Below are 25277 nucleotides of genomic sequence, written 5' to 3'. Positions count from 1 at the left end.
CAATGAGGAATTTAGTGTTGAAAGGGTACAAATTGTGAATTTGGGCAGTAGGCAGAGCTGTGAGAATGAGTGTCAGAATGAAGAATTGGTCCCATAGTCAATGAAGGCATATAAATGTTTATTTTATATAAAGGGAAACACACACGCACACACAACTGCATACCTCATAAACTTCTAAGGCTCCTGGGAAAACCCTCCCTGGCTTCATTTGCCCTACAGTGAGGGAGGCTAATTGACATTCTTCAAGGGAAATCCCTTTTCTTCTCTTTGGTAGCCATGGAAAGACTCATTAAGCATTCTGTACTCCATTCTTTCCCAGACCCTGACTTTGCTTAGCCCAAGTGCTAAAGCCCAGGGAGTGATGTCGGGATTTCATTAAGCATGCCCTTCAGTCCTCTCTTCCCCCAAGCTCAGTGTGGGAACAGAGCCTTGCCCCTTAGATGACAGATTCAGAGGGTACCCATAAAGCTTGCCTTTTTACTCGGTGGATGATTTTACTGTTGAAATAGCACCTGCAGAATGTTAAGGCTCCATTCACCCATCCTGCCATTCTGCTCCCCACGGAGGGAGAGCTGGATGAGAAAGTAGCTCTAAAACGGTCTTCCCTATCTGCTAATGACAACTTTTTCCAAATAAAACAATCTCTTGGAAATCCTGCCTCACGATGTCATACTCTACCTTTGAATATCTTTTTCAAGTGATCCCTGAAATAATGAGCCCCTTTCTCTCTCCCTGCCTGTGCTTTACCTTCCCACCGTGAGCTGTGCTGGTGAGGAGCTGGGGCAGTGCCAGCTTCTCTGGAAATGGGGGTGGGGAGGGTTAGGAGGAAAAGGGCAATGCAGGACACAAGGCAAGAAGGGCTCGTGACTTTTCCCTCTTTCATTATGTGTGTCCACTGAGCTGTCCTGTTTGTTTTGTAATGGGTTCTTATGTGGCAAGCTGACCTTTTGGCTGAATAGGTCAAACTCCCACTGAGCGATAATCCTTAGTCTTCCTGGTGTTTGTGCATCCCCGAAGGTGACAGGCACTGGTTAGGAATATGACTGGGGTGTGTGGTATATTTCCCCAAAGAGGAATTGTCTTTTACTGCACTTAATTAATTCTCCAAGACTACCTCACAAGGTTATGTGGAAGAGTCTAGATTAGAGTATTTTTGCTGACATTGTTGAGGGACAAAACTAATTTTTCAGATACATATTTCAGATTGGGGTTTTCTTCCGTCTTCCATTTTTTAATGAGGGAAAGGCCAAAGGCACAATCCTAATGATTCATCACATCATTTTAGAATTCTGAGACAATCAGAATTTCTTTAGTTGATTTTTAAAAATCTTTCTCCCTGTATATCTCTTCCATTTAAAGTCTCTTAAAACTCCAGGTGTTTTATTTCTAACCCTTGAAAAACATGAGATGATCATGTTGTGGTCTTGGTAATTATATGCTGGGCCTAGGTTTGTTTTGAATTGCTTAAAATTTTCTTATGGAACGTTTATTAGGTCTTATAACACTAGTTACTCTACAGTAGCTAGCAGTTTTCAGCATCAAATAGGTACTCAGTAAATGCTGAATCGAATTTGAATTACTATATTACTATAGCTTGATTACTTTTTCTTTTAACAGTTTATATCACCTGTTCAGTTTATACAACTCTCACATCTCACTGTCAGTGACTTAAGAGATATAATCCTCACAGATATGGGATTACGTGTTCCATTTATTTAGCAATGTGCTGTGCATTTTTTAGTTAATTTAGTGTTCTTTAAATTTCAAACGCAGTGTCTTTTAATTGAGCAGACAAATGAATGAAGTGTCTGTAGATCAGATAAAGCATTGACCTATTCAGCAATAAGAAGTATGCAGTGTGTGGGGGCTACCAAATGGTTTTAGAAACTGTCAACTTCCAAAATAAAACAATCTGAGAGAGCTTCATAAGCAATGTATTACTTTTCTGAGAATGATGAGCCTCCCTGAGGAAATGCCTCTTTAGTTTTTCTTTAAACATGAACGATACTCCATAAACACAATGAGATTAACATAGAGGAACAAAATAACTGTTTGCATCGTTCCTGAGTTATCAGATTCTTGTCTCAATACTCAAAATACCAAATGTGGTAGGATGAAAAGTACAAGATAGAAAGTACATTATTTAACATCTATTCAGTTACCAATAATGCTACAGTCAGAGCTGGGCTTCTACTGGGGGCATAATGGACTCCTGTTTAACATATTTATGTTGGTTGTAAAATTAGGAACTGTCATTACAGCCCCATATCACCTGCATAAGTGCAAAACATATAAATCAAGAGAAGTTCCAGTGCCATAAAAATGCCATTGAAGAGAAAAGCATGAAACCACTTACGAGATGCTTGTATGTTATGCTAGCATGTACTAGGACGCACACTCAATTTTCTAGAGAGTCTGAAGAACAAAGAAAAATAACTATGCAGGAAGGACTCATGGATAGAAGAGCTGATGAAGGCATGTGGGATCCCCAGGCTGACTAAGGAGCTTTTAAAATAAAATTCCTAGTTATTTATGCATTTGCAACATTTACTTAGAGAACAGCTGAGCCCTAAATTGAGGAAAGGCAGGAAAAGAAAGGCCATCAATGGGCAGGCTTAAATAACCCCTGCAGGACCCCACTGTAGTCACCTGTCTCCATGCTTCTAGAGGGCAGTTGTTACTGGAGCATGCTTCTTGGGCCTTCTAGTAAATAAACATGCTCCTTTCCTTTCCTGTGATGTTTTAGGGTCCTCTGTAGGTTGGTGGCTGTTGCTCTCTTGCCCCACTCTTAATCCAGTTCTTTGGAGAATAGTCTATGTTCTCTAAGATCAACCCGTTTCTTCTGTGAGGTACAATGGTTTATTTTGAACCTCATAATTGGAAGTCCTGAAATGCCCCCAAATTATGAACTATTATTAAGGAGCTTTCTGGATCCTCATTACTGCCTCAAAAACAGAGTGGACACTTTTGAAGTTTTTCAACACCCCCCTTCTGCCTCCCCAAAGCTCCCCTCCCCACAACAATCTTAACAAAAAAAAAAAAAAAAAAAAAAGAACTGCAGATTTTATTCATGTGGGATCATTCACACCAAGCTACCATAATGTGCAATTAACACTCTAGAAACTGAAAACAGTATTCAGCAAGACAGCTGCATTATCAAAAATGCCAAAGGAGTTTTGAAGGGAGTAATGTGCATGTTAGAATAGGAAATTAATCAGAAATGCACACACACCCAGTAGTACTGTCTTAAGTACATCTTAGATTAAAAATTTTTAAATCATATGTCTATGCTTACAGTAATGATTAGTCTTAGGATAGAAAACTGATTTTTCTATTTTAAGAATATTAGTTGTGTGTTTTGCTTCCAAAGCAAATGAAGAATTTGGAATTGAGATCTTTAAGATCCCTTCCAACTGGAATATTCTTTGATAATAATCACTCTTCAATTATATTTTATAAATTTTCCCATTGAAAATAATGCCCCTTTTATTTCTTCTTGCTAGTGATAATGATACTTACCACTCATGCTATTTTCAAAGTGCCTTTCAGACCTGGCAGACATTAGCTTGCAATTGCAGGGGTAAACTGCCTATTTTGCACAGCACAATAATCATAAGTACATTTATATTATAATCCCTACTAAGCTATGGATCCAACTGACTGACTTAGTAACTGAAACGAAGCAGAATTATCCCAGCAGCATTTTGCTGGAATTTTCTTGTCAACTAGCTGAGAGTGTTTTGAGAAGTAAGAAAGTAGGGGATTTGATTTTATTTTCAATTTATGGTGTCTAGGTTTGAGAGAATAGAGGTTTGTCATACAATTTTTAAGAAAAGCAGGAAAACATAAGGAATGTACTTGTTGGCAATATGGAAAAGTTCTGAATATTTTTGTTCATAAATTACTGGAAAGCAAATTGATTTTTATGTTTGAGAACTTTTTAAAACAGGGAAAATAGCCAGAACAGATTCAAAAGCAAATTGTGACCCCATTCCCAAAAAAAAATTGTAAAGAGAAGGCCCTCAATTTTGGATCCCCAAATATCATTCATTAAGCTCTTCTGTTAGGGATTGGGAGGCCCTTTGGGTGTATGTGCCTGCAGACAGCACATGTAGGGTATGCCAGGAACAGAAAGACAAACTATAAGTTAGTAGGAGAACAGAAGTATACAGATAAGAAAACAGTCACTGACCTGCAAGACACATGCTGGGCAAGCATCCACCTGGGCTCCCTGTAGGTCCTGTAGGAATAGTTACATGTGAATGTTCAGTAAATATGAAATCCAGCCATCCTGAGACACTTAACACTAGTGCAAACAGTCATTAATGAGAATCTCTTAGCCGACATGTTGTGCTTATTAAATTATGATAAAGTTATTGCATTAGAACATTAAAAAAGTCCTGTTTGCTTTTTTCTAGCCTAGAGGATATTAAACATTCAGGTTTGTCTGGGAGGAAAAGGCAATATGTATATGCTTTAAAAACAACAATACCTAAATTTTCAGAAAAACAGTTTTACCAATTTATTTTAAAAGAACGTGAACATTCATATTTTTTTGTTTTGTTTTGTTTTTTTGCTCCAGTGTAGGAAAAATAGTTCAAAAAGGAAAAGAAAAATTTTTTAACTCTGGATATGATTTTTAATGTTTGTAGAAGTTGATATTCTGAGATGGAAATTCACCGTAGGCTCTGATTTTGCTCAGGCAACTCAGAACCAAAGTTAACACTGGGTTGTGTTTCTCTCAGATCTCTTTGATATAGTAGCTGTCTAGTGATACAATTACAGAGAAATGAAGCTGAAATCAGAGCCCCAACTTAATTTTTTTTTTCTTTCTTTCTTTTCTTTTCTTTTTCTTTTAAGTTATAGGTGCACAGCGAAGGAGAAGCCCCAGTGCACTGGCCATTGAAGTATTTGAAGCACATTTGGGAAGTCACATTTTGCAGGTACCTTTAAATGAAAAAGAAGCTTGCTTATATTTTACTAAGAAAAATCCATGTTTAGTCTTTTTATAAAAATGTCTTTTATTACAGCTATGTATATGACTGTTGCTATTTTATCTTGGAATTCTGAAATTCTTATGAATTTATTTTTTTCTTTTTAGAAAGCCATCCCTTGAGAGCATATTAATGAGAAAGGGAGGGCAAGTATCATTTGTGCTATAATAATTGAGATGAATTGCACTATTCAGTTGATGTACAATGTATAGTAGCTGGCTGTTCCCAGAATGATTGTGTGTGCTGCATTTGTAAGTGGACATATGTGTGTGTCTTTGGAGCTATATATTGTTTTTGGAAGAGCAAAAAAGTTTTGTTGTGAAAGTAGTGTGACATTTTTATGTGTTGTCAAATTTCAGTTGTTCTTTGCTTGAGTTTGTATTCATAAGTGCTTCCAATCCTAATGTTTGTTTCCCCAAATTACAGTCTCTGTCAGGGTGAGATATTAGAGTACATTTTTAAGTAAAAGGTGACAAGTAGTAATAATTTGATTTTTTTCCAGTGGCTTTCATGACAAATAAATGTGAGGGTGACTAGGGTGGACCTGTAGTTATTTAGTCTTGGAGAAAATTGATCACAAACTTAGCACCTCACTTACTCAAAACTTTTTCTCTTAAGGCTTTGCCATCAATTTGACCCATCTTCCTTTATCCATGGGGTAATTGTTCTACGTTGTTTCTGTTTCCAGGATAAATGTTGCCCTTGCCAAAGCTTTTTTTCTTTACCATGTAAAATACATTTTTAACATGGAATTAGAGAAACAGACACATGTGGGATATTTAGGCATCTTATTTGAAAAAGATGGTTATGTTTTTCTTAGATGAGATTTGGGGTAAAAATAAAGCTAAACTCCAGATTCCTGTCCATTCAAAGTAATTTTTTGTTAAAAAAAAAGGCCTCTATGGTGCTTTCATTTTTTAGATAGCCAAAAGTAGTGCTGAATCTACCATATTATTTCTGACAATATGTACCCTAGAAAACTGCTATCATCACATGTCCATGGTCAAATCAGAGTGGTTCTCCAAAATGGTTCCTTGGCTGGCAGCTTCAGTATCACCTGAGACACTTGTTCAAAGGACAAATTCCTGAGCCTCTCCTGGACCTAGTAAATCAGGATCTTCAGGGTGAAATCAGGAATTTGTTATTTTTAGTAACCCTTTGAGATAATTTTGATGTTTTATTAGGTCTGAGATGTCACAATTCACATTTGCAAATTTAAGGCCCTGAAAAGTCTTTCTTTCTTTATTTTTATTTATTTCGATATTTCTCATTTCTCCACTAATACCTGTTAACATCCCATAGAACTGATGTTTCTTGAACTACACCTTGGGAGATGCTATTCTATTGTGCACATAAAGTTTTGAATTACCTTTGCAGTAGATTAGGTTCAGGGATACAGAGAGGATATTTCTTTCTAAATCTTTGAATTGTTATTTCCCTCTTTTCTGTACATTTTTGTACATAATCTCCTTTATAAGTTTTGTATGAGTGATACCATATATACCACTGTCCCTCTGTATTTGTGGGGGATTGGTTTCAGGACCCCTGTGGATACCAAAATCCGTGGTTGCTCGAATCCCTTATGTAAAATGGCATAGAATTTGTATATAACCTACGCATGTCCTCTTATATACTTTAAATCATCTCTAGATTACTTGTAATACCTAATAACATGTAAATGCTATATAGATCGTTGGTAGCATGTGGCAAGTTTAGATTTTCTTTGTGGAACTTTCTGGATTTTTTTCGAATATCTTTGATCCGTGTTGGTTGAATCTGTGGATACGTACGGCCAACTGTACATTGTTAGATTCTGATGTGATCCAGGATGACTCCTATTTATATTCTGACGCAGTCAGTGCATAAGACTTTGTCAGTGAGAGAAATGGTTCAAACAGTATTCTATCATCCTGTAAATTCTCTCTGGAAATCTTGAGTTCAGTGTTCTGTAGGGAGGCGGACTTAGGAGCTGCAAGAATTTGAAACTAATTTAAAACACAAAACTTAGGAATTTGAATGGAACATAAGCTCAGTGAGAGCAACGTAGGGTTATAATACAGGATGGCTGTCCCCAGTGCCAGTTCAACACTGGACTCCATTGAGAGAGCAGAGGATCTAGATGAGGCTGCTGAGCTCTCTGCTCTTTGGTTTGGTCACACCCGCCTTAGACAGCACTCTTCAAGAGAAACATAGGCAGCTGGATGTCATTTGGAGTGGAATAACTAGATGGGTTTGTGAACTGGAAATCGTGTCACATGAGGTGTGGCAAAGGGCTTGGTGAAGTTACGTGTGCAAAACACGTGGCATAAAAGGGACATTAATATCCTCTCTATCTATCTGAAGGCCTCATGCCAAAAAAAAAGGATTAGATACATTCTGTGTAGCTTCAGAGTGTAGAAAGAAGAGAAAGGGGTGAAAATTGTGAATAGGAAAAAAAAAAATCACCTTCATATAACAAAACTTGCAAATAGGGCTGTCTATATCTCCAACATGCTCAAAGCCTTTAGCCTTAGGAGAAGTATAGGTGGCTTGGTAAGTATGCTTTCAAGAAAGTCAGACATCCAAGTGTGGTTGCACTAGGTAGTCTTGAAATTGTCATAGAAACTAGAAATTCCTATCATTAGATTCTAAAACCAAAGGTTATGGAGGGGAAGAACTGTATATGCTCCTCAAAATGATAAGCTAGAATTGTAGGCAGGAAGGGGTTGGGAAGTAGTAGTAACAAGAAGGGCTTCCTTTAAGCTATCTGGTTAGATATCTTCCCTCCTAGCAGGATAACTCTTGAACCCATAGATCTGTGTCTGTACCACATTCAAAGTATCTCAGTAGTCTGCTAGGGTAAGATGATTTCCTTATTTTCCTTCAGGAGGTTCCATAGTTGAATCTGGTTGATTCATGGGCACTGGGATGAATTCTTTCTTCCTTCCTTCTCTCCTACCGTTCTTTCATTTGCAAATATCTGAAAAAAAACCCTGTGTGGTCAACAAGGTAGGCGTGGTCTGTAATATCACAGTTTATCATCATTATGAAAAAAGAAAAAAATTAAATACTTAGTAACAACAGAATTTGCTGTAGTAGGCACATAGCTGCTCTCCTTAACTAGTTTGCAATCATTTGGTTAAAGAACCAGGAGGCTTCATAAAGTGAGAAGCATCACAGTGGTCAAGTACTATGGGACTGCGAAAGAGCAAGGCTCTGAATTTGCCACAAGGCATCAGAGAAGATGTCTCAAGTTGTTGATGGATGAATAGGAGTTTATTAGGCAAATACAATGGAAGAATATTGCAATCAAAGAAATGTCAAACACAAAGGCATGGGGGCAAGTCATAATAGATCTTGTTTGGGGACTGTTAACATGTTCAATTTGATGGCTGTTTTACGTGCACAGGGGAGCACGTAAGAGATAAAGATGGAGAACTTATGGTCCATATTGCACAGGCCCAGTGAGCCAAGCCAGGATTCTATAACCAGCAATGAGCCTGTGGAGAAGGCTTTCATACAAGAGAGTGACAAGGTAAATATTTGGTTTGTTTCTGGAGTTATTATTAAAATACAGTCTAGGAAGCCTTTGTGTTGTGAGAGGCTATTATAAAGAGACAATTTAGGAAATTATTACAACAGTCCAAATGAAGATCTTATCCAAGATAGAAGCTCTATTAATGGAGACACGGTATGGAATTGGGATAGAATTATTGGCACCTGGTATGAATTAGATATGAAAGGTTAAGGAATGATAGGATTTAACAATGACCACAGGTTTTCTAGACTGGTAACTACCTACCTAATGATACTCTTGCCCAAGAGAGGTTGAAAGGGATATCCTCTTACATAGCCAAGTCCGTAAGAGGTAAGCAGTTGGAAACCAGCGTCTGATCCTCTAGAGCAAGATCAAGGCAAGGGGTAAAAATAGGGCTGGGGATTACTGATCACTAGTGTGTAGATGAATGGTAGTTCAAATCAAGCAGTGAGTTGCAGACCGATGGAAATGATATGGAACAAAGAGAGAAAAGGGTTGAGGGAAGGTAACCCCGTATATATATCATCACTTTAAGATGCAAGTAGACAATGAGAAAGGAGTAGACAGAAAGATAAGAGGAAACCACAGGATTTGATTTTGCTTAAGGAAGGAGTATCAAGGTGACTGAGGATATAAATCCTTCAGTAGGGTTACCACTGAAGAGATGTCATGGGTTTTGTCAATTAAAACAATTGCAGTAAAAATTTAGGTGCAGAAGACAAACCGAAAGAGTGATAGAAGTGTCTGGATGTTTGCGGTAAAGGATGGATGGGAGATGAGAAGGTAGTGTTACAGGAAAACTTTGTATTTAATGTTGTTTAGAGTATGTTTATATTTCTGAGATTCATGGGGTCAAGCATTGGTCAATGATATGCTCTTTAGCAATCGACTTTTTAAAAATCAATATCTAGTGGTCATGTCTGCATTAGGAAAGGATAAGCTTTCATTATTATTAATGGCTATATGCCATTCCATACTGTGGATGTATCATAATTGACCTTTTTTTTTTTTTGTCATTGAGTATTTTGATTATACCTAGAAGCTTGCATTTCTAATGAAAATACCAAGGGAAGTGTGTTTTAATTAGAAAAGGCCTAATCCAGTTTGATTTTAGCTTAAATTTATTGAATTTTTGGTATGTATTAAGTTCTATGTACTGTGCTACTCTGCTTATATCATCAGTTAATACTTACAATATGTACCTGTGAGACAGGTGCTCTGATTGCATGTCTTACAATTGAGTAAACTAAGACTTCTTAGAAAACTCACATAACTGACTGACATTCACATGGCTACTTAAGTGAGAGCTGAATTTGAACCCAGGATGTTAGATTATAAATACTTGCCAAGAAATGATGAGGACGTTTTAAAAGACAATGGTAATAAAAGGAAAGAATTTATATTTGGAGTGAACAGGATTAGGGTTCTGATGGAATTGGAGGGTAAAATAGAGATCAGTTCCGAACACCAGGATGGGGCTCAGGAAATACCTGGGTATTCTCTGCACCAGGTGCCAAGCCTCCCTGTTCCCCATGCCCCCAGTGATGTTTTGTGGAAAAGCGTGCAAAGGACCCCTTGGTGTAGAGAGCTGGGGGTGGGGGATGAAGATAGACTGCTTAATTTTTGATCCATCCATTCTGTGGGCTACAATATATGTGTTTGCTGTGTGCATCTTATTAGCCATATATTCTCTTAGGAAAAATTAGAAAGTTTGGTGGATCCTTTAAAATGTGACTTCTTTCCTCCTGAGAGGGGAAAAGAAATAAACATAATGGTGATTCTGTCAATATAAAAATCAACTGTTGCAAAGTTATTTTCCAATTTAATGATCCAATACCAGTGTATGTAGGCAAGGCCATCGCCCAGGCTGTGTACTGTGTAGTTCTGGGACCACCATTCACATCATATACACAAAAGCCTCACTACTGACTATGACCCTTAGTAGCCCCAGTGAACCTATAACTGTTTCAGGCATGGATTTCAGGATAGGGGCATCTTCTGCAGGAGAGGTGAGGCATTCAAGGGATGTCAGCCTTGCAGCTGCACAACTATGAGGTGTAGGCACTGGGCCTGAGTCAAGGCGTTTATTTGACTTTATTCTTCTTTGACTCTTATTAATAAGGGGAGGAACAGGAGGGCAAGGGGTCAAGATTGAGAACTGTGCTATTTGTGACAGGCTAAGTAAAAATCCAAGAACTTTAGGTCACTATGTGAAATCTTTCCTGAATATAGTACTTGTGACTAAGCACTAATTTGGTTCCTGCTTTAAAAGCTTTCTTTAGGCATTATTGTTCTCACTTCATGATTCCTTAATATTAAAAATATGAGTGGATATTTACTTTTACTTTTCCAGTTTAGAGACCAGATAGAATATTCATATTTTACTTCATCAAAGTTAACGAAACAGAAAATGGTAACAAATATCATCTTTGTAACTCATAAAATTAACTAGTGGAATGACTTTCCCTTAGGTGCCAGATTTATGAATGGAGTGCTTTAATTATTTGCATGCCCTTAGCAGAAGGGTTTAAGTTTTTTTTTTATTCTGTAAATAAAGCTTATATAATTGTTATATGAAATTGTGGTATTGTTTTTGCATACTCCATAGTAATGCCACTTTACTTAACCTCACAGGTGTCAAAACAAAGCAATCAGATCAAACCTTGTATGTGGAAGATCTTTAGGATTTATATTTGTATTCACTGTGAGCACATTATGGTGAACTACAGATAGGTATATGTTATATAACTGACATTGAGTAATACATATCATTACTAATAACTATTACTTATAAACTGAAGGATGGTTTTTATCCATAACTAGTTTTGGATATTACAATAAATGAAATTTTGTGAGTTGGATGAATATAATCGTAAGTACCCACACTTTTGTATATAAATGATACAGAAGTAAAATTATTATTTAAATGAAGTCTTGGGAGAATAAAAATATTCTATAAGAAATGCCTTAAAGGGAGATAATGGTGGAAGTGTGGTATCCCAGTGTTAGTTTTGGATTTGTCTATGTTGCATGAACCCTCCTATATCTGTTATTGACTCTGCATTATTTCTGGGTATTAAGACATTTTTGTATTACTCTTATGGCGTTCAAACCCCATAAATGAAAGAGAATACCATGTGCAGACCCTTTGAGGAAGACCAAGAGAGACTCACCAAGAACATTTCAGTATTACAGTATAGCACCTGAGGGTCTCTGCCTGGGAGTGCACAGAAAAGGCTGGGCAGAGAAGTCGCACGACTGCCTGTCTTCCTCAGCATAATTAGGGAAATAATTGTTCTTGAAAGGATTATTTTTTGGTAGAACAACTCTCTTGTAGAAGACGGATATGGCCATCACCTTAGCAGACTAGTTTAACTAAAGTATGTATTTTCTTAAAATGGTGAAAAAGAGGGGAACTCAAATGTAACTATTTTTCTATTTGATAAGCCAAGTCGTCAGAGGTTTGTGTGCGTTAATATGGACGATGCCACCGATCTCAGTGAAATGTCAGATTTCGATCATGTGGTTTTTCTTTCTCATAACACCTTCAACCATGGAATAGAGAGTAAAAGTGAAAGAAGAGCCTAGATTTAAAAGAGGATGTTATGGATGAGATGTAGAATAAAATAAAATTAGGATTTACATTTAAATATCTATGTTTCCATTTTTAGTCATATTTTGAAGATCGCTTAAGGGCATACTCTGGAATCATGGTTGGTATACATACTATTTTGGCCCTGCAGAATTCTTGTTAGACAAATGAGAACGTATAGATTCTCTCCCAGAAATATTTAAAAATTTGGATTAGTGTAGTAAGGAAAACAAAATGAAAATATCTTGTGACGTTTTGTATCTTTGTTATCATTTAAGTATTTCTAGCCACAGCACTGCTTCAGTATCTGAGACCCACTCAATTGTAGAAGACTAAGAAGATCCTTTAGAGAAAGTAGACATATAGGCAAAAGAGCTACTTACCACTGTGTTGGAGTGGGGCTGGAGAATGCCAAATCTGTTATTAGCATCTTCTGTCATCTCATTCAGCAAGAGACAATAAAAGGTAGACTAGTGCAATTCAAACATCTGGACAAAGAAAAGTGAATAATACCTAAAACAGCTCAAAAACTGACTAATACAAACATAAAAATTATTACATAAGATGCTGCCTAGCCAAGTCAACATTCGTTTTACATTTGATGGCAGTGTTTTCAAAAGACTTCTGTGAGAGCTAATATGTTAAGTGTATTTTCTGTCTTATTGATGAATTGGAATTTTACCCTTATTTATTATTTTATTGGAACTTACAAGTATCAAAGAAATGATCATCTCTAGGAAAATGATCATTATTTCATTGGAACTTACAAGTATCAAAGAAACGATCATCTCTTACTCCTTATGGCCCTTGTTGGCAAAGTGGTATCCTGCCGGACATCAGTGCTAAAATAAAATAAAATTCAACTAATAGAGGCATTCTCTAGCTGTAATAGAGGAAAGAGAAAAAGGTTAGTGACCCTGCAATTTCCCAATGATCCAGAATGGTAAGAAAATGTAAAACTAAATATAGAAAAAGAGAAAGTTAGTGAATATATTTGCATATGCAGATTAGCTTAATTGATACTGCTTGCCTCTACAGGGATTTTTCATTACAAACTGGAGTGCTACATTGTTCAGCTCATATTGAGTAATTTAGTAACTAATGAGACCAGTTTGCACTAATTTGCATATGATAAATGAGCTTAATTGCAGTAAATAACTTGGAGGCATAATTACTTAATTTTCCTGTGTTGCACGGCTTTTAAGTTCACGTATGAACAACTCAAGATAATTTTGCATATTTAAATTAGTTGCTTTTAAATTTTCTTGAACAACAACAAAAAAAAGGAACACACCTTATCAATTGAGCTGTAAAACAATTGGATGTAAGGCTTAGAGTATTTTTATTTAAAAAAAAAAAGGAAAGCAAAGAAAAGCAGAAATTTGTCCATTGTTCTCTCTAATATCTTTACCTCAGATAAGATGTCAGCATTGACATTAGGAAAATGTTTTTCATGTTGGAAGTTAATTCACAACTTCTATTAGTAACTGACCTGGGTGTAAACCGAAGTGTATATATGAGTGAATCATAACTTTTGAAATAGGGTTTATTAAAAAGATGTGTTTTGTCCCTTATCTAATTTGGCAAACCAATATCAGAGGAGTCAATTGGATCTGCCATCTGCAATGTGCCTATCTTCTAAGTTGCTGGGCTTGGACGAAGCAGACATCACTCTGACCTTAGCATGTATTTTCTATCTAGATTAATGTTTCGCCCTTATGAAATTGGTTTCATTGGAGACTCTCGGTGTGGTTTGCCAAGAATTATCTCACTGGTCTTCACATGAACTCAAGAATGTATGTTTTATCAAATCTCCATTTGCAAAGTTGAAAAACTGAAGCACACAGAGGGTGATGACTAAACCATTATTTCATAATACTATATTGCCTTAGAATTTCACTTTGAGGGGGAAAAAGTATAAGTTATTCAAAATTAACTTCTTAAGTCATATAACATCATATTCATGATTATGAGAAAATATTTTATGGTTGTGAAAATTTTAAAGCTGTCATTTAAAAAGTCATTGATTCTTTCACTCATTGTATAAAAAACAGAAGGGGATGTTAGGGTTATTCATTTGCCACGATCTGGAAAATAACTCCTGAGACTTTTCTTGAAAAGGCTCAAGTCCATTAAATTCGGTATAAGCATCCTATATCTTTAAGAGATGGGCCAAAGCAAGTGCTAATAGTAGTATATCTCAAGTGGAAAATTTGGGTCCTTCATGTAATAGGTGCTCAAGAAGTAACTGATGAATAAATGAATGAACAAATAAATTCTTACCAAAGTCACATTTAATCCCAGAACTAGGGCCTCCTCTCACCTCTGTGTTCCCAGCCCCGTCTTTGTCCATATTTTCTAGGTGTGTGACAGAGTATGGCAGATTCTTTTCGTGCATGCATTTTGGCATCCAACCAACTTGAGCTCACATCCTGATGTGTCCACTTATTAATTATGAAAACTAAGACAGTCTCTTGCCCTCTCTAAGCCTCAGTTTCTTCATCTTTAAAATGGAGAAAACAGTAGTAGAAGTTTTCCCGACAGGCATGTTGTGAGGATTGAAGGAGGTAGTATAGTTAAACATGCTTAGTATAGAACCTGGCATGTAGAACGTGTTTAATAAACATCTGCTAGTATTTCTATGTGTTCTGTAGTCCAAAATAACGGCCAGGTTTTTAAAGAAAAATGTTCATGCTTATCGGGAGCATTACCACACAGGAATTAAGGATCATTATCAATAAAACCCTCTTAGGTTTAAAGCAAGATAAATAATTTTCATTGAACACAACCTAAACTATCTGTTTACATAAGTGGTATTTATATTTGGTAGTGTATACTGGTTTACAGTAAAATTTTAAAATTTGGTAGTAAGAATATATTTTCACCTTGGGAATGATAACAACTGAAGGAGTTGTCAGAATAATCTCATTCGCAATCTAGAAGCAACTAGAAAAAGTAGAGTTTGTAAAGTGACTCCGGATACTACATTTCTTTTAGACCAAAATGTGATATGCCATCATACTGTACAGTCTCCTCGATTTGCTTAGAAAAATGGGAATAAGCAGCCAATCAGAAGTCCAGAAGAGCTAGAAGATAGAAGCAGCCATCGATATGGCTATAAATTATGCTGAAGAGACATTGACGTGCATATATGATTCTCCTCATGCACATTGCACAAAGTCCATCATCTGTCATGCCAGAAAGGGCTCCTTTCCACATCAAGAGCAGAAGGGAGGCCTTCCCAGGAGAGTTTTCATGATGGTGTGTTGTATATATGTGGCAAGTACAGATCCCTTTGGGTTTTCATGTACCTTACTAATTTGCATGGTAAATATATGTCATCATTCACAGAGAAGTAGTGTGAGAGGTGTGGGTAAGGAGAAGAGGTTTGAGGTAACTGTTACTGTGGAGGAAACTGTGGTTTTGGTCACATGACTGCAACTAGTACTAATTCTAACTGGGGACTTCCTAGTCACAATTAGGTAGCCAGGATCTAGGAAAATGAGACAATAAGTTTAAAAATCCTAAGCTTCAGTTTAGTAAATATTTACTGAGTACCTAGTTTGCATCAGAGACTAGGGAAAGTATCAAGATACAAAGGTGAGTCATGGTTTTGCCTCTCAGCATTCCCACTGTGAATAGAGAAGACCAAAAACAAAACAGACCAGCATAATTCAGTGTAACAGACTAGTGGCTTTGAATCCCTGCTCTTAGTTATGTAGACTTGGGCAGTTTATTTAAACTCTCTAAGCCTGAGTTTCCTTAACCCCAAATGGAGATAGTAGCAGTTCTTACCTCAGAGACGGCTGTGAGAATTACGGATGGAGTACTCGCACGGTGCCTGGCACATAGTGAGTGCTCTGCAAAAGTTGGCTGTCGCTGCATCCTGGAAGTACCAGGAGAGAATCAGGTCACCCAGCTTGGGGCTGGTCAATGAGCACTTTCTGTGGCTACAAACTTAAAATTACACAGTTCACCCACCACACACACACCCCTTTTAAGTTTGGTTTTGATGTGGGTCTCAGTAGGGGTAGTTTGAGGGTCCTAGCCTCACACATACATTCTCCTAGTGTGGTCCTGTACAGTAACACTGCGGCAGGGGAGGAAAATAGGGCAGCAATATCATTGTGGTTGGGCAGCTTGTGTTTGGGACCTGCTGATAGGAAGATTGTTTGCAAGGTATGGGAACGTATCTTTAATTCTTTCTCAAGTGGTAAGGGTGGCCAAATTATTTGGAGATTAAAGGGGAACAGAAGGATACTTTCAATTTTAAAAGTGGATGGAGGTCTTAGAAAATCTTAGGGTTACATGTCAAATATGAATATGAATAATTCCCTGATGATAAAGATATTTGCAAATCTGGGACAGATTCTTGTTCTTTTGGCTTTAGAATAGTCCTTGGTGTAGTAAACATTATATTCTTGTCACCAGCATCAGCTAGGAATGACATAGAATAGAGTGACACCAGCTGATTATCGTTTATTAGGGACCCAAAACTCAGTCAGTACGGCTAAGGTTGCTTTCTCATCTGAATCTCCAGAACTTGATAAGTCTTTTGGGTTTGAGGAAAGTTTGGGGGTGGGAGCTCGGTGGGTAATGTGCCTTGTTTCCCAAACTAAGCTGATGGCAGACATCTGTGAGCATCCAGGAACAGCAGTATTCTACAAAACACACTTGGGGAAAGTCTGGCTTAGAAGAATTGAATCCAAATTAGTTTAAGGTATTTTTTTAAATCTCTAAATAAAATAAGAGCTAAATTGAATGCATAATTGAACAATTTTTTTAACATCTTTATTGGAGTATAATTGCTTTACAATGGTGTGTTAGTTTCTGCTTTATAACAAAGTGAATCAGTTATACATATACATATGTTCCCATATCTCTTCCCTCTTGCGTCTCCCTCCCTCCCACCCTCCCTATTCCACCCCTCTAGGTGGTCACAAACCACGGAGCTGATCTCCCTTTGCTATGCGGCTGCTTCCCACTAGCTATCTATTTTATGTTTGGTAGTGTATATATGTCCATGCCGCTCTCTCACTTTGTCACAGCTTACCCTTCCCCCTCCCCATATCCTCAAGTCCATTCTCTAGTAAGTTTGTGTCTTTATTCCCGTCTTAACCCTAGGTTCTTCATGACCCTTTTTTCTTTTTTTCTTTTTTTTCTTCTTTTTATCTTTTTCTTATTTTTTCTTAGATTCCATATATATGTGTTAGCATACGGTATTTGTTTTTCTCTTTCTGACTTACTTCACTCTGTATGACGGACTCTAGGTCTGTCAATTTTTATATGATACAATTTTTATATGATAATGTCACATCTGTAATCTACTTCACTAGCTTTTTTTCCAGAGAATTTTATTTTCTTATTTTAATTTTTATTTTATATTGGATTATGCAGCTGATTTACAATGTTGTGTCAGTTTCAGGTGTACACCAAAGTGATTCAGTTACATATATACATATATCTATTCTTTTTCCGATTCTTTTCCAATATAGGTTATTACAGAGTATTGAGTGGAGTTCCCTGTGCTATACAGTAGGTCCTTGTTGATTCCACTAGCTTTTTTAAAACAAAGATTATTACAGAAGAATCTTCCATATGTAGTTGTCCCTCTTTGTGTGTGTTTGTGCACATGTGTTCATGTGTGTGGTCAAATTTTAAAAAAGACTTTTTTTTTAACTGTGCAAAGTAAAAAAACAAAGAAAAAAAAAGAAGGAATATGTTGAAAGGTCAAAAAATACAGGCAAGCAAAATAAAGAAAATAAAAATCAAATATTTCTCCGTCATCAGAGGTTCTGTTTCATTTGATTATCTGTAAATCAACCAAAATGAGATTGTGATCCTACCAGGCTCCATCCTCTTTCAGCTGCAGGCAGGTGCCTGTGAGCCAGCCCAGGAGCTGGGTCACATGTTCCCTGATCACCAAGATTCCAGCTGTTTTTATTAATGTCTGGTAGCACCTTATGAATATCACTTCCCGGATACTTGCCAACTCAGGATCTGATGATTTAGGACTGCAAGGTACGGAATTCATGTGACGGTGTTATTTTGTGATGGCAGAATAGAACTCTGCCTAAGAAAAGAAAAAGTCATACCATTTGCTTTATCTCTGTTGGGAAAAATAAACATTAGGGTAAATTAGTTGAAAATATTATAAACATGTGTTATTCTGGTTGAATAAAATATGTAACTGATGGTTGGATAGCCCACAGAGAAGAGCCTAGTCAAATTCCCATGAGGCCAGATAACTGCTACAGGAATTGTCAGGTCAGAGCAGCTGTTTTCCTCATTTCTAAAGATATAAAAAATGCAGGTGACCTTTTAGGCCACCAGAAAAATGCCCTCTGAAATAATCCACTCTCATACTTCATTTTAGGGTGATACAATGTTTTAGTAAATTTAGTCTGTTATAGAGATTAGACCAAGGGTAGAATTGACCTAAAGAAATAAAAAATTCTTTTTTTTGAAAGTAGGAAGCCTGTGAGTTCTACATAAATACAAAGGCCAATGATAATATCAATGACTTCTTTAATTGCATCTTTAATCCATAAGGATAGTTCAATGACATTTTAAATTATACTTTTAGAATTGTAGTCACATAGAAGATAAAACTCAGTAACTATTTAATAATGCATAATAAGATCAACTGTATCCTCTCTTGAGATCACATTTAGGTGGACTGAATGTAAAAGTCCAATCCAGAATTTAGACAGCATTTAATCTTCTGGAAGGCATTGTTGGGTCTTTCTAAATATAAGATACCCAGGCCTGGTTCTTTGAGTTGGTACCAGTTATCTCTGCTGAAAGATTAGTTGCACTAGATTCTCAGCTAAGCTGTATTATTTTTTTGCAAGGAATTGGATTGTTGCAGATCAAACTGTTCTCAGTACTAGAAGGTTACTGATCAGTTTGGGGAATTTATGCTACAGATTGTTTACTAATTGGTAATCATTTAACCTGGTTTTACTTGAAGACTACAGTATAGTTAGGTTGTTTTTAGTGGGGAACAATTTCACACCAAAATAGAACAATCCCTTCTCAGGACACATTTTCTACTAAAATTGGCAGGATACCTCAGTCACTACTGCTCATTGTGACTTCACTGTTAAGTATCTGAAGGATTCCATTTGAAAAATGGAACTTATGTATAGGGAAGACTCATTCTGCTAAGAACATATGAAAGTAAGGAACTTCCAGGTTCTCTAAAATTGAAAGATTAAAGCTGTATACAAGCAGAAAGTCAGCTGATCCTTGTTCCCTGGGTACAGATTTAGAATACAGAACTATGCAAAAGTTTGGGGAATAATAACATTGTATTAGCGCACATTTGTTGAGACTTAATCTATATCAGGCACTCACTGAGTGAGCTGCTCACACGCATGATCTCGATTGGTTCTCTCACCCATCTTTTGAATTAGATACTGTTATTATTTCCATTTGAAGGATGAAGAAACTGAAGTTCAGAGTGGGGAACTGACTTGCTTAAGGACCTGCAGCTGTTATTAGCTGGCACAGCTGGGAATGGAACCCAGAAGCGGAAGTGGGAAAGAGACAGAGAAAGGAATTATAAGGGAAATATTAGGTAAAATTGTTTTACAGTTGAACTTTTTCAAGTGGCACACTTTAAGCTATGGTTTGAATGGAAACTAGAGGACATGCACTTTTGTTTAATAAAGAAATATTTGCCCTGAGCAGAAGACAACATTTTAAAGCTTGTCATTTCATTTCTGGGAAAGTGTTTGAGGAAAATGACATGGCTCAGCCCTGTTTGCTAACCATTTTGTTGTCTCCTGCTGAGACTTGCCATTTCCATAGCCAGTGGGCTGAATTGAATCAGACAGAAGCAATAGGTCATTAACAGAAATGGAGACTTGGGGCAGCCTGCAGAGGCTGAAAGAGAGGCGAAATCATTTTGGGCCACATCAACAAATCTGTGTCTAATAGCATCTCATGCAACTATGTTTGGAGAGGTTAGCCTGATTTTCAGAGAAACTTGAGAAGCTTTAAAAAGCACAAAGTAATTTCTCCCCAAAGCGTGCCATGCTTAACATGAAAATATGAGTAGGAGAGGGTGCTCTACTTGTTTCCACATGCTGCATTTCCCCCTTTAGTCACACTCATTGAAAATAACTGTTTAAAATCCATTTAGTTAAAAAAAAAAATCCAGGTTTTTTTTTTTTTTTTTAACCAATATCTGCATTAACCTTGAGATCTTTAACTTGTAGCATTCATCCAAATGGAGATTATATTATTTATTCTGATGAATATCTTAATTATTTGTGTTTTCTCAATCCTTGGAGATTCTTCTGGATTATTGAAATTGGGGTTGGGAGGAGAGGTTTTGCCACCGATATGACTGCCCATCATTTTTGGTATTGGTGAGGCTATTCATCTTAGAAAATATGTATAACTAGCCTCCTCTGAAATGTAGACCAATTTAGCAGGGGCAGGAAAAATACAGACCCTGACTATTGACATTGAACAAGTATTCAATGACAGCTTGCTATAATAAGACACACTAAATACAGATTTGGGGAATATTTAGATGTTGTTCCTTCTCTCAAAGAATTTCTAATGAATTTTTGTATCCTAATCTGGAATGATAGGTACAGGTCTAGAGGCAGGATCCTAAATTCCAATGATTGCATTTACAATTGATTAAAACTTAGGGAATGCAATACCATTTTCAGGGCCAGCTATCATTCATATGCTTAAAAATTCCCCCATTTAGATATACATGAACAAACCCATGTGTGGTTTTAGGAGAGAAAATTCCAAAATGATTGCATGTGTGTCTTGTGTCTCCTACTAGATCATAAACTCAAAGATGGGAATCATGTCTTGTTCATCTTTGTGTCTTCTGCTCTGAGTCGGTACTTGTAATACATTTGTAGAAGGACTTAAATTTGTGTAAAGAATTCATGTAACTTCTAACAGATTGATCATTAATTGCCTCTTATGTTTTGGACAGCGTTATTAAGAAGTCAGCGATACTAAATGATTCCAAGATGTATTCTTATCACTTGCAGACATTTACATGCTGGGCTCCTGGTAGGGTTAATGCATTACGTACCCAAGTCCCCGTCCACCAATGTGAGAACGTCCTTCTCAGCCAAGAGGTCATTAAAGAAAACACAGTCCCATCATAATGTCATTTTCCCCTTAATCTTCTGATTACTTACATTTGGTTTGGTCCTAATTAGGAATACCTTTAATTGCTTTATCACAGTGATGATTAACTGTGCCCAAGTCAAACCCCTTTGAAAGAGAGGACAAATCCTTCTAAAGGCTTGTGCATGATTGCACTTAGGAAGAATATTAAACAAAGGAATAGAAGTGTTCCAACTTCGTGAAGGCTGGTCGGCCCTTCTACATTCCTAAAATACTCAGGGGTGATTTTTATTCCCGGGTTTTTGAGAACTGGAAAAACTTAACCTTCTGTTTTTTTTCCCAATATGTTGTAATCTGCTGCCTTATTTACATGAATCATTCTTCCAGAAGACAATATTAGGAGTAAAATACATGCCAGCTGTTCTCTAGAGTGTTAAAAAAAAAAAACCCAAAAAGCAAAATAAACTTTGAGATCGGCATGCTATCACTGAAGGAGTAAATGGCCGTTTGTCTTCATTTTCCATTTATGTGTGTAAAATAGCAATGATTGAGATTTTTCATATTTTATAAATTAGGTTTAAAATGCCAAATACAAGTTATTTCTTGCTGAAATGCTTGGTGGCAATCAGGTTCATTTTAAGCGATGTGTAATAGTTGATAAAAGTGGCTCAGTTTCACTTTTAAATGAAAGCACCAACCTTAGGATACTCAAAGAATTAAAACCTTGAGATTGTGTATTTTAAGTCTGCATTCTGATTCAATTTTTTATAAAATGGACAGACTTTGAGATTTTAATTTATTTTGAGATCAAATTATTTCAATTTAAAGTCAGCACACAGTATTATTTTAAAGTTTCTGTGTCTTTTAAAACAATCTCATGATACAATATTTATTTAAATCTTACATTTTATGTCCTTCACAGAAATATCAGGTGTATGTATTACATTGGCATCTATCGCCCAGCAATTTAATGGATGGAGTTCGTATCAGTCAAACAAAGCTCATTTCTCCACGTTCTTTCTCACTGAGGTGTGGGCCACGCACTGGAGGTCAGGATGGAGGGTCTGTTCATCCCTCGCTGAGGGAGTAGGTTTGGTCTGAGCAATAGGAAGGGTCTCTGCTTCGGGGAAGCTAGCACAGATGAGCGGGAGGACACGTCACTGTCAATTTATTATCAAGCTATTCTTTCTTCCTGGAGGAAGGCTTTAGCATTTTTAATCTATAATGATTCACACTTGAGAAGCATCTCTTTTTCTCATTTTGTTACACCCACCTGGAAGGAAACGTTCAGCCGGTGGCTCATTTGCAAAGGAGCAAGTGAAGAGAGGTGATGTGTAGATGAAGACCCTCCCTTGCTGTTTTTCAGGGTAGGTGCCTGTGACACGCAGCTGTTCCAGTGCTGTGGGGAAGCTGCCACAGAATCAGAGAAACACTCACACAAATGTATCTGCCATTGTGCGTGTTCTTTTCATGCTAATTGCCTCTGTTGGAAACTTGGTGCATGTAAGTATAAACTTACCTATACCTGTTTTAGACACTGCACCCTATGTTTCTAGTCAATGGAGGTTAAAATTAAGAATTGAAGAAATAGCACCGATAGTTTTTCAGATTTCCCTTGGTAGACTTTGGTACACAAGCTGACAAAACAGGTAAATTCCCGGTGTGCTGTGGGGTAAGGTGATTATCTAGCTTATTGTTTTCAAACACACTGAAATCTAGGAAGTGCCAATGAGCGTAACAGGGCGGTAGCAGACTGGCCCCCAGCAGAGAGACAGTCAGGTCTAGCAGAACATTCAGCTGTGGGACCAGGAGAGAAAAGCTGACATCCAGATGCCAGTGCTTTGGATATCTTATCTGGAGTTGCACATATGGGTCCTGCATCTGCTCTGGTTATGCCAGCAATTGGCATCCAAATTGACACAGCTACCACGGCATGAGCAGGCAGAAGCACAGCTATATGTCTGGGTCTTTCTGCTAAGACAGCTGTCAAAAGCGGTGATGTTGGCCTTACGATAGCTAGTTTTCAGAGAACCAGTGTGGGCTCTTTGAGTGACAGATTTTAAGCGCCCTAGATGAGTCATTTCTGAATGGCCATCGTTGGAGGAAGGTGGCAGGGGGGCAGCAGGTATACACAGATAAGTGTGTGTGCACAGTGAACACATATATGATGGTGCCTTTTTTTTGGCCAACATAATAGTGCTCAAGGAAGAGTAGGACCAAATGATTTTGGACAATGATTTAAATCAGTGCATGGTGAATAAACTCTTGATGTACATATTCTACCGTAGACATTTGGTTAATCTAATAGTGACAGTAAACAACCTTTTCCTGTTTTAGGTGAAAAAAAGAGAGGCTTAGTCCATACAAATTTGAGTATATGCCTTTCAATAAGCACGTTTCTTATCTCATCATAATTGCCCCAATAGGAAGCTGAGTGGCTGAACATAAACAATTCACGTTTTCATCTCTTTCATTCCTCGGAACCCTGCGTAAAAAGAGAAAAGAGCAGGTTTATCTCTTCTTATTATCTCAAGGTAGTATCTTGAACAAGAATGACAAATGGGCACGTTTGCACTGGCGGCCAATTTCTAGATCTACTTTCAATTCCAAACATTTGTTTATGTAACCTTCTATCTTTATTGAAATCATCAATTCCTGATGGATAACTGGTTAGGTATAAGAAAAAAGAACGATTTGTTCCTTTTTACTTTTCTCTGTATTGGAAACCTGTTTATCAACAGTGTTGGAGATGTTTGTTAAATTGCATTGTTTATTATAATGACTTTCCAGTTGAGTTGTAAAAACATTTACTAAGCTTTAAACATGATTGTAGAAGTTCACAGACTTTGCAAGACAATACTTAACAGTGACCGACATTAATGGGAATCACGTGGGTATTGTCACATACTGTTCATGACGATGTATTCCAACTTCTCTTTTGCAACTAGACGATCTGTGAAGAAAGTACGCACTCTTAGCATTAATGGCATTCTAGGTCATTCTTAAATGTGTTTTGTCGGTCTTGGCTGTGGTCACATCTGTGGTATTCCTGTTGATCTAATGTGTGCTGCCAGGGTTGATTTAGTCTGGCCCCTTGATCTTAGCTTGGAAGCATTTATGTTGAGGAGAAGAAACCAACAAGGAACCTAGACCTCAAATGACTTGCCTCTCAAGCTAGGAAAGGGGCCTGGGCTTCAGAATTTTTAATTTGATGTAATGCAAAGTTTCACACATATTTATACACTTTTCCTACCCGGAGTTTGGTCTATGCAACATCAGGTGAATAATGGTAATTTTTTAGCTGTCTCAGGGTTGTATGCCCTAGAATATCCTGTCCCTGAGAGGAATGGCTGTCCCAGCTTCCGTGAAGGCAGCCCGGTATTTGGGGTTGGGTGTTTAGGGTAGTACTTTGGCACAAGTAAAGAAAAATATAGTCTCTCCTCCAACTCTACCTCTAATGCTGGCAAAATTCAGAGGCCTGGAGTTTACCTAGGGAGAACCTCTGTGCTGCTGCCCAGCCACAGTATTGGATTATGCATTTTTCTGGCCTAAATGATTGGTAATGGTGGGGAGATTCCCCCAGCATATCGCACATACTATGTATCTCAGGAGGCCAACCAGACAAGTTCAGCTCAGGCATCCAGATGCGGAAGTTTAATTGCCTAGGGGCTGCCTTCACTTGCCCCTAAGTCCTACAGAGAGGGCAGGACAAGGGGGGAAGAGCTATGGGAAGGGGCAGTGCCAAGTGGTCCCCCACAGTCCCGAGAGTGAAGGGTTGGTGTGGTGATAGGTTCCACATCACAAGTGCCTCTCAGTGAAATGATTGTTTGTTCACCACTCATTTGCATGGTAATCCATTGCATGGGCATTTATGTAATTATTTACTGAGTACTAGACCCTGCAATTAGATGCTGCAAAAGCCAAGAAATAATGAATGCCCTTGTTCTTGTGAACTTCTCCAGTCAGGCTAAGGAAGCAAATACAAAAATAAAGTCATGGAAAATTCAGAGCAAAGGAAACCATGGGGAGAAGGCTTGAGTTCTGCACTGAGAATCAGAGAAGG

The 25277-nt window shown here is 37.5% G+C and overlaps 1 protein-coding gene across 12 annotated transcripts in view; it reads left to right on the top strand.

Annotated features, from left to right (window-relative positions):
* NPAS3 (neuronal PAS domain protein 3) overlaps positions 1–25277 on the top strand; it is an 853648-nt gene that overhangs the window by 411945 nt on the left and 416426 nt on the right. For 9 of the 12 annotated variants that reach the window (XM_082384095.1, XM_082384093.1, XM_082384092.1 and 6 more), the window contains one exon: positions 4861–4943. In XM_082384095.1, coding sequence (XP_082240221.1) covers positions 4861–4943 — 83 coding nt within the window. The remainder of the gene's footprint in view (positions 1–4860; positions 4944–25277) is intronic. The other 3 variants (XM_082384096.1, XM_082384094.1, XM_082384090.1) reach the window with 1 other exon arrangement.

The sequence above is a fragment of the Balaenoptera borealis genome, assembly GCF_965194805.1.
Source record: "Balaenoptera borealis genome assembly, chromosome: 3".
In the NCBI taxonomy this organism is placed as follows: Eukaryota; Metazoa; Chordata; class Mammalia; order Artiodactyla; family Balaenopteridae; genus Balaenoptera; species Balaenoptera borealis.
The sequence above is the reverse complement of the archived record's forward strand: the minus strand, read 5'-3'. Positions and strand labels throughout refer to the sequence as shown.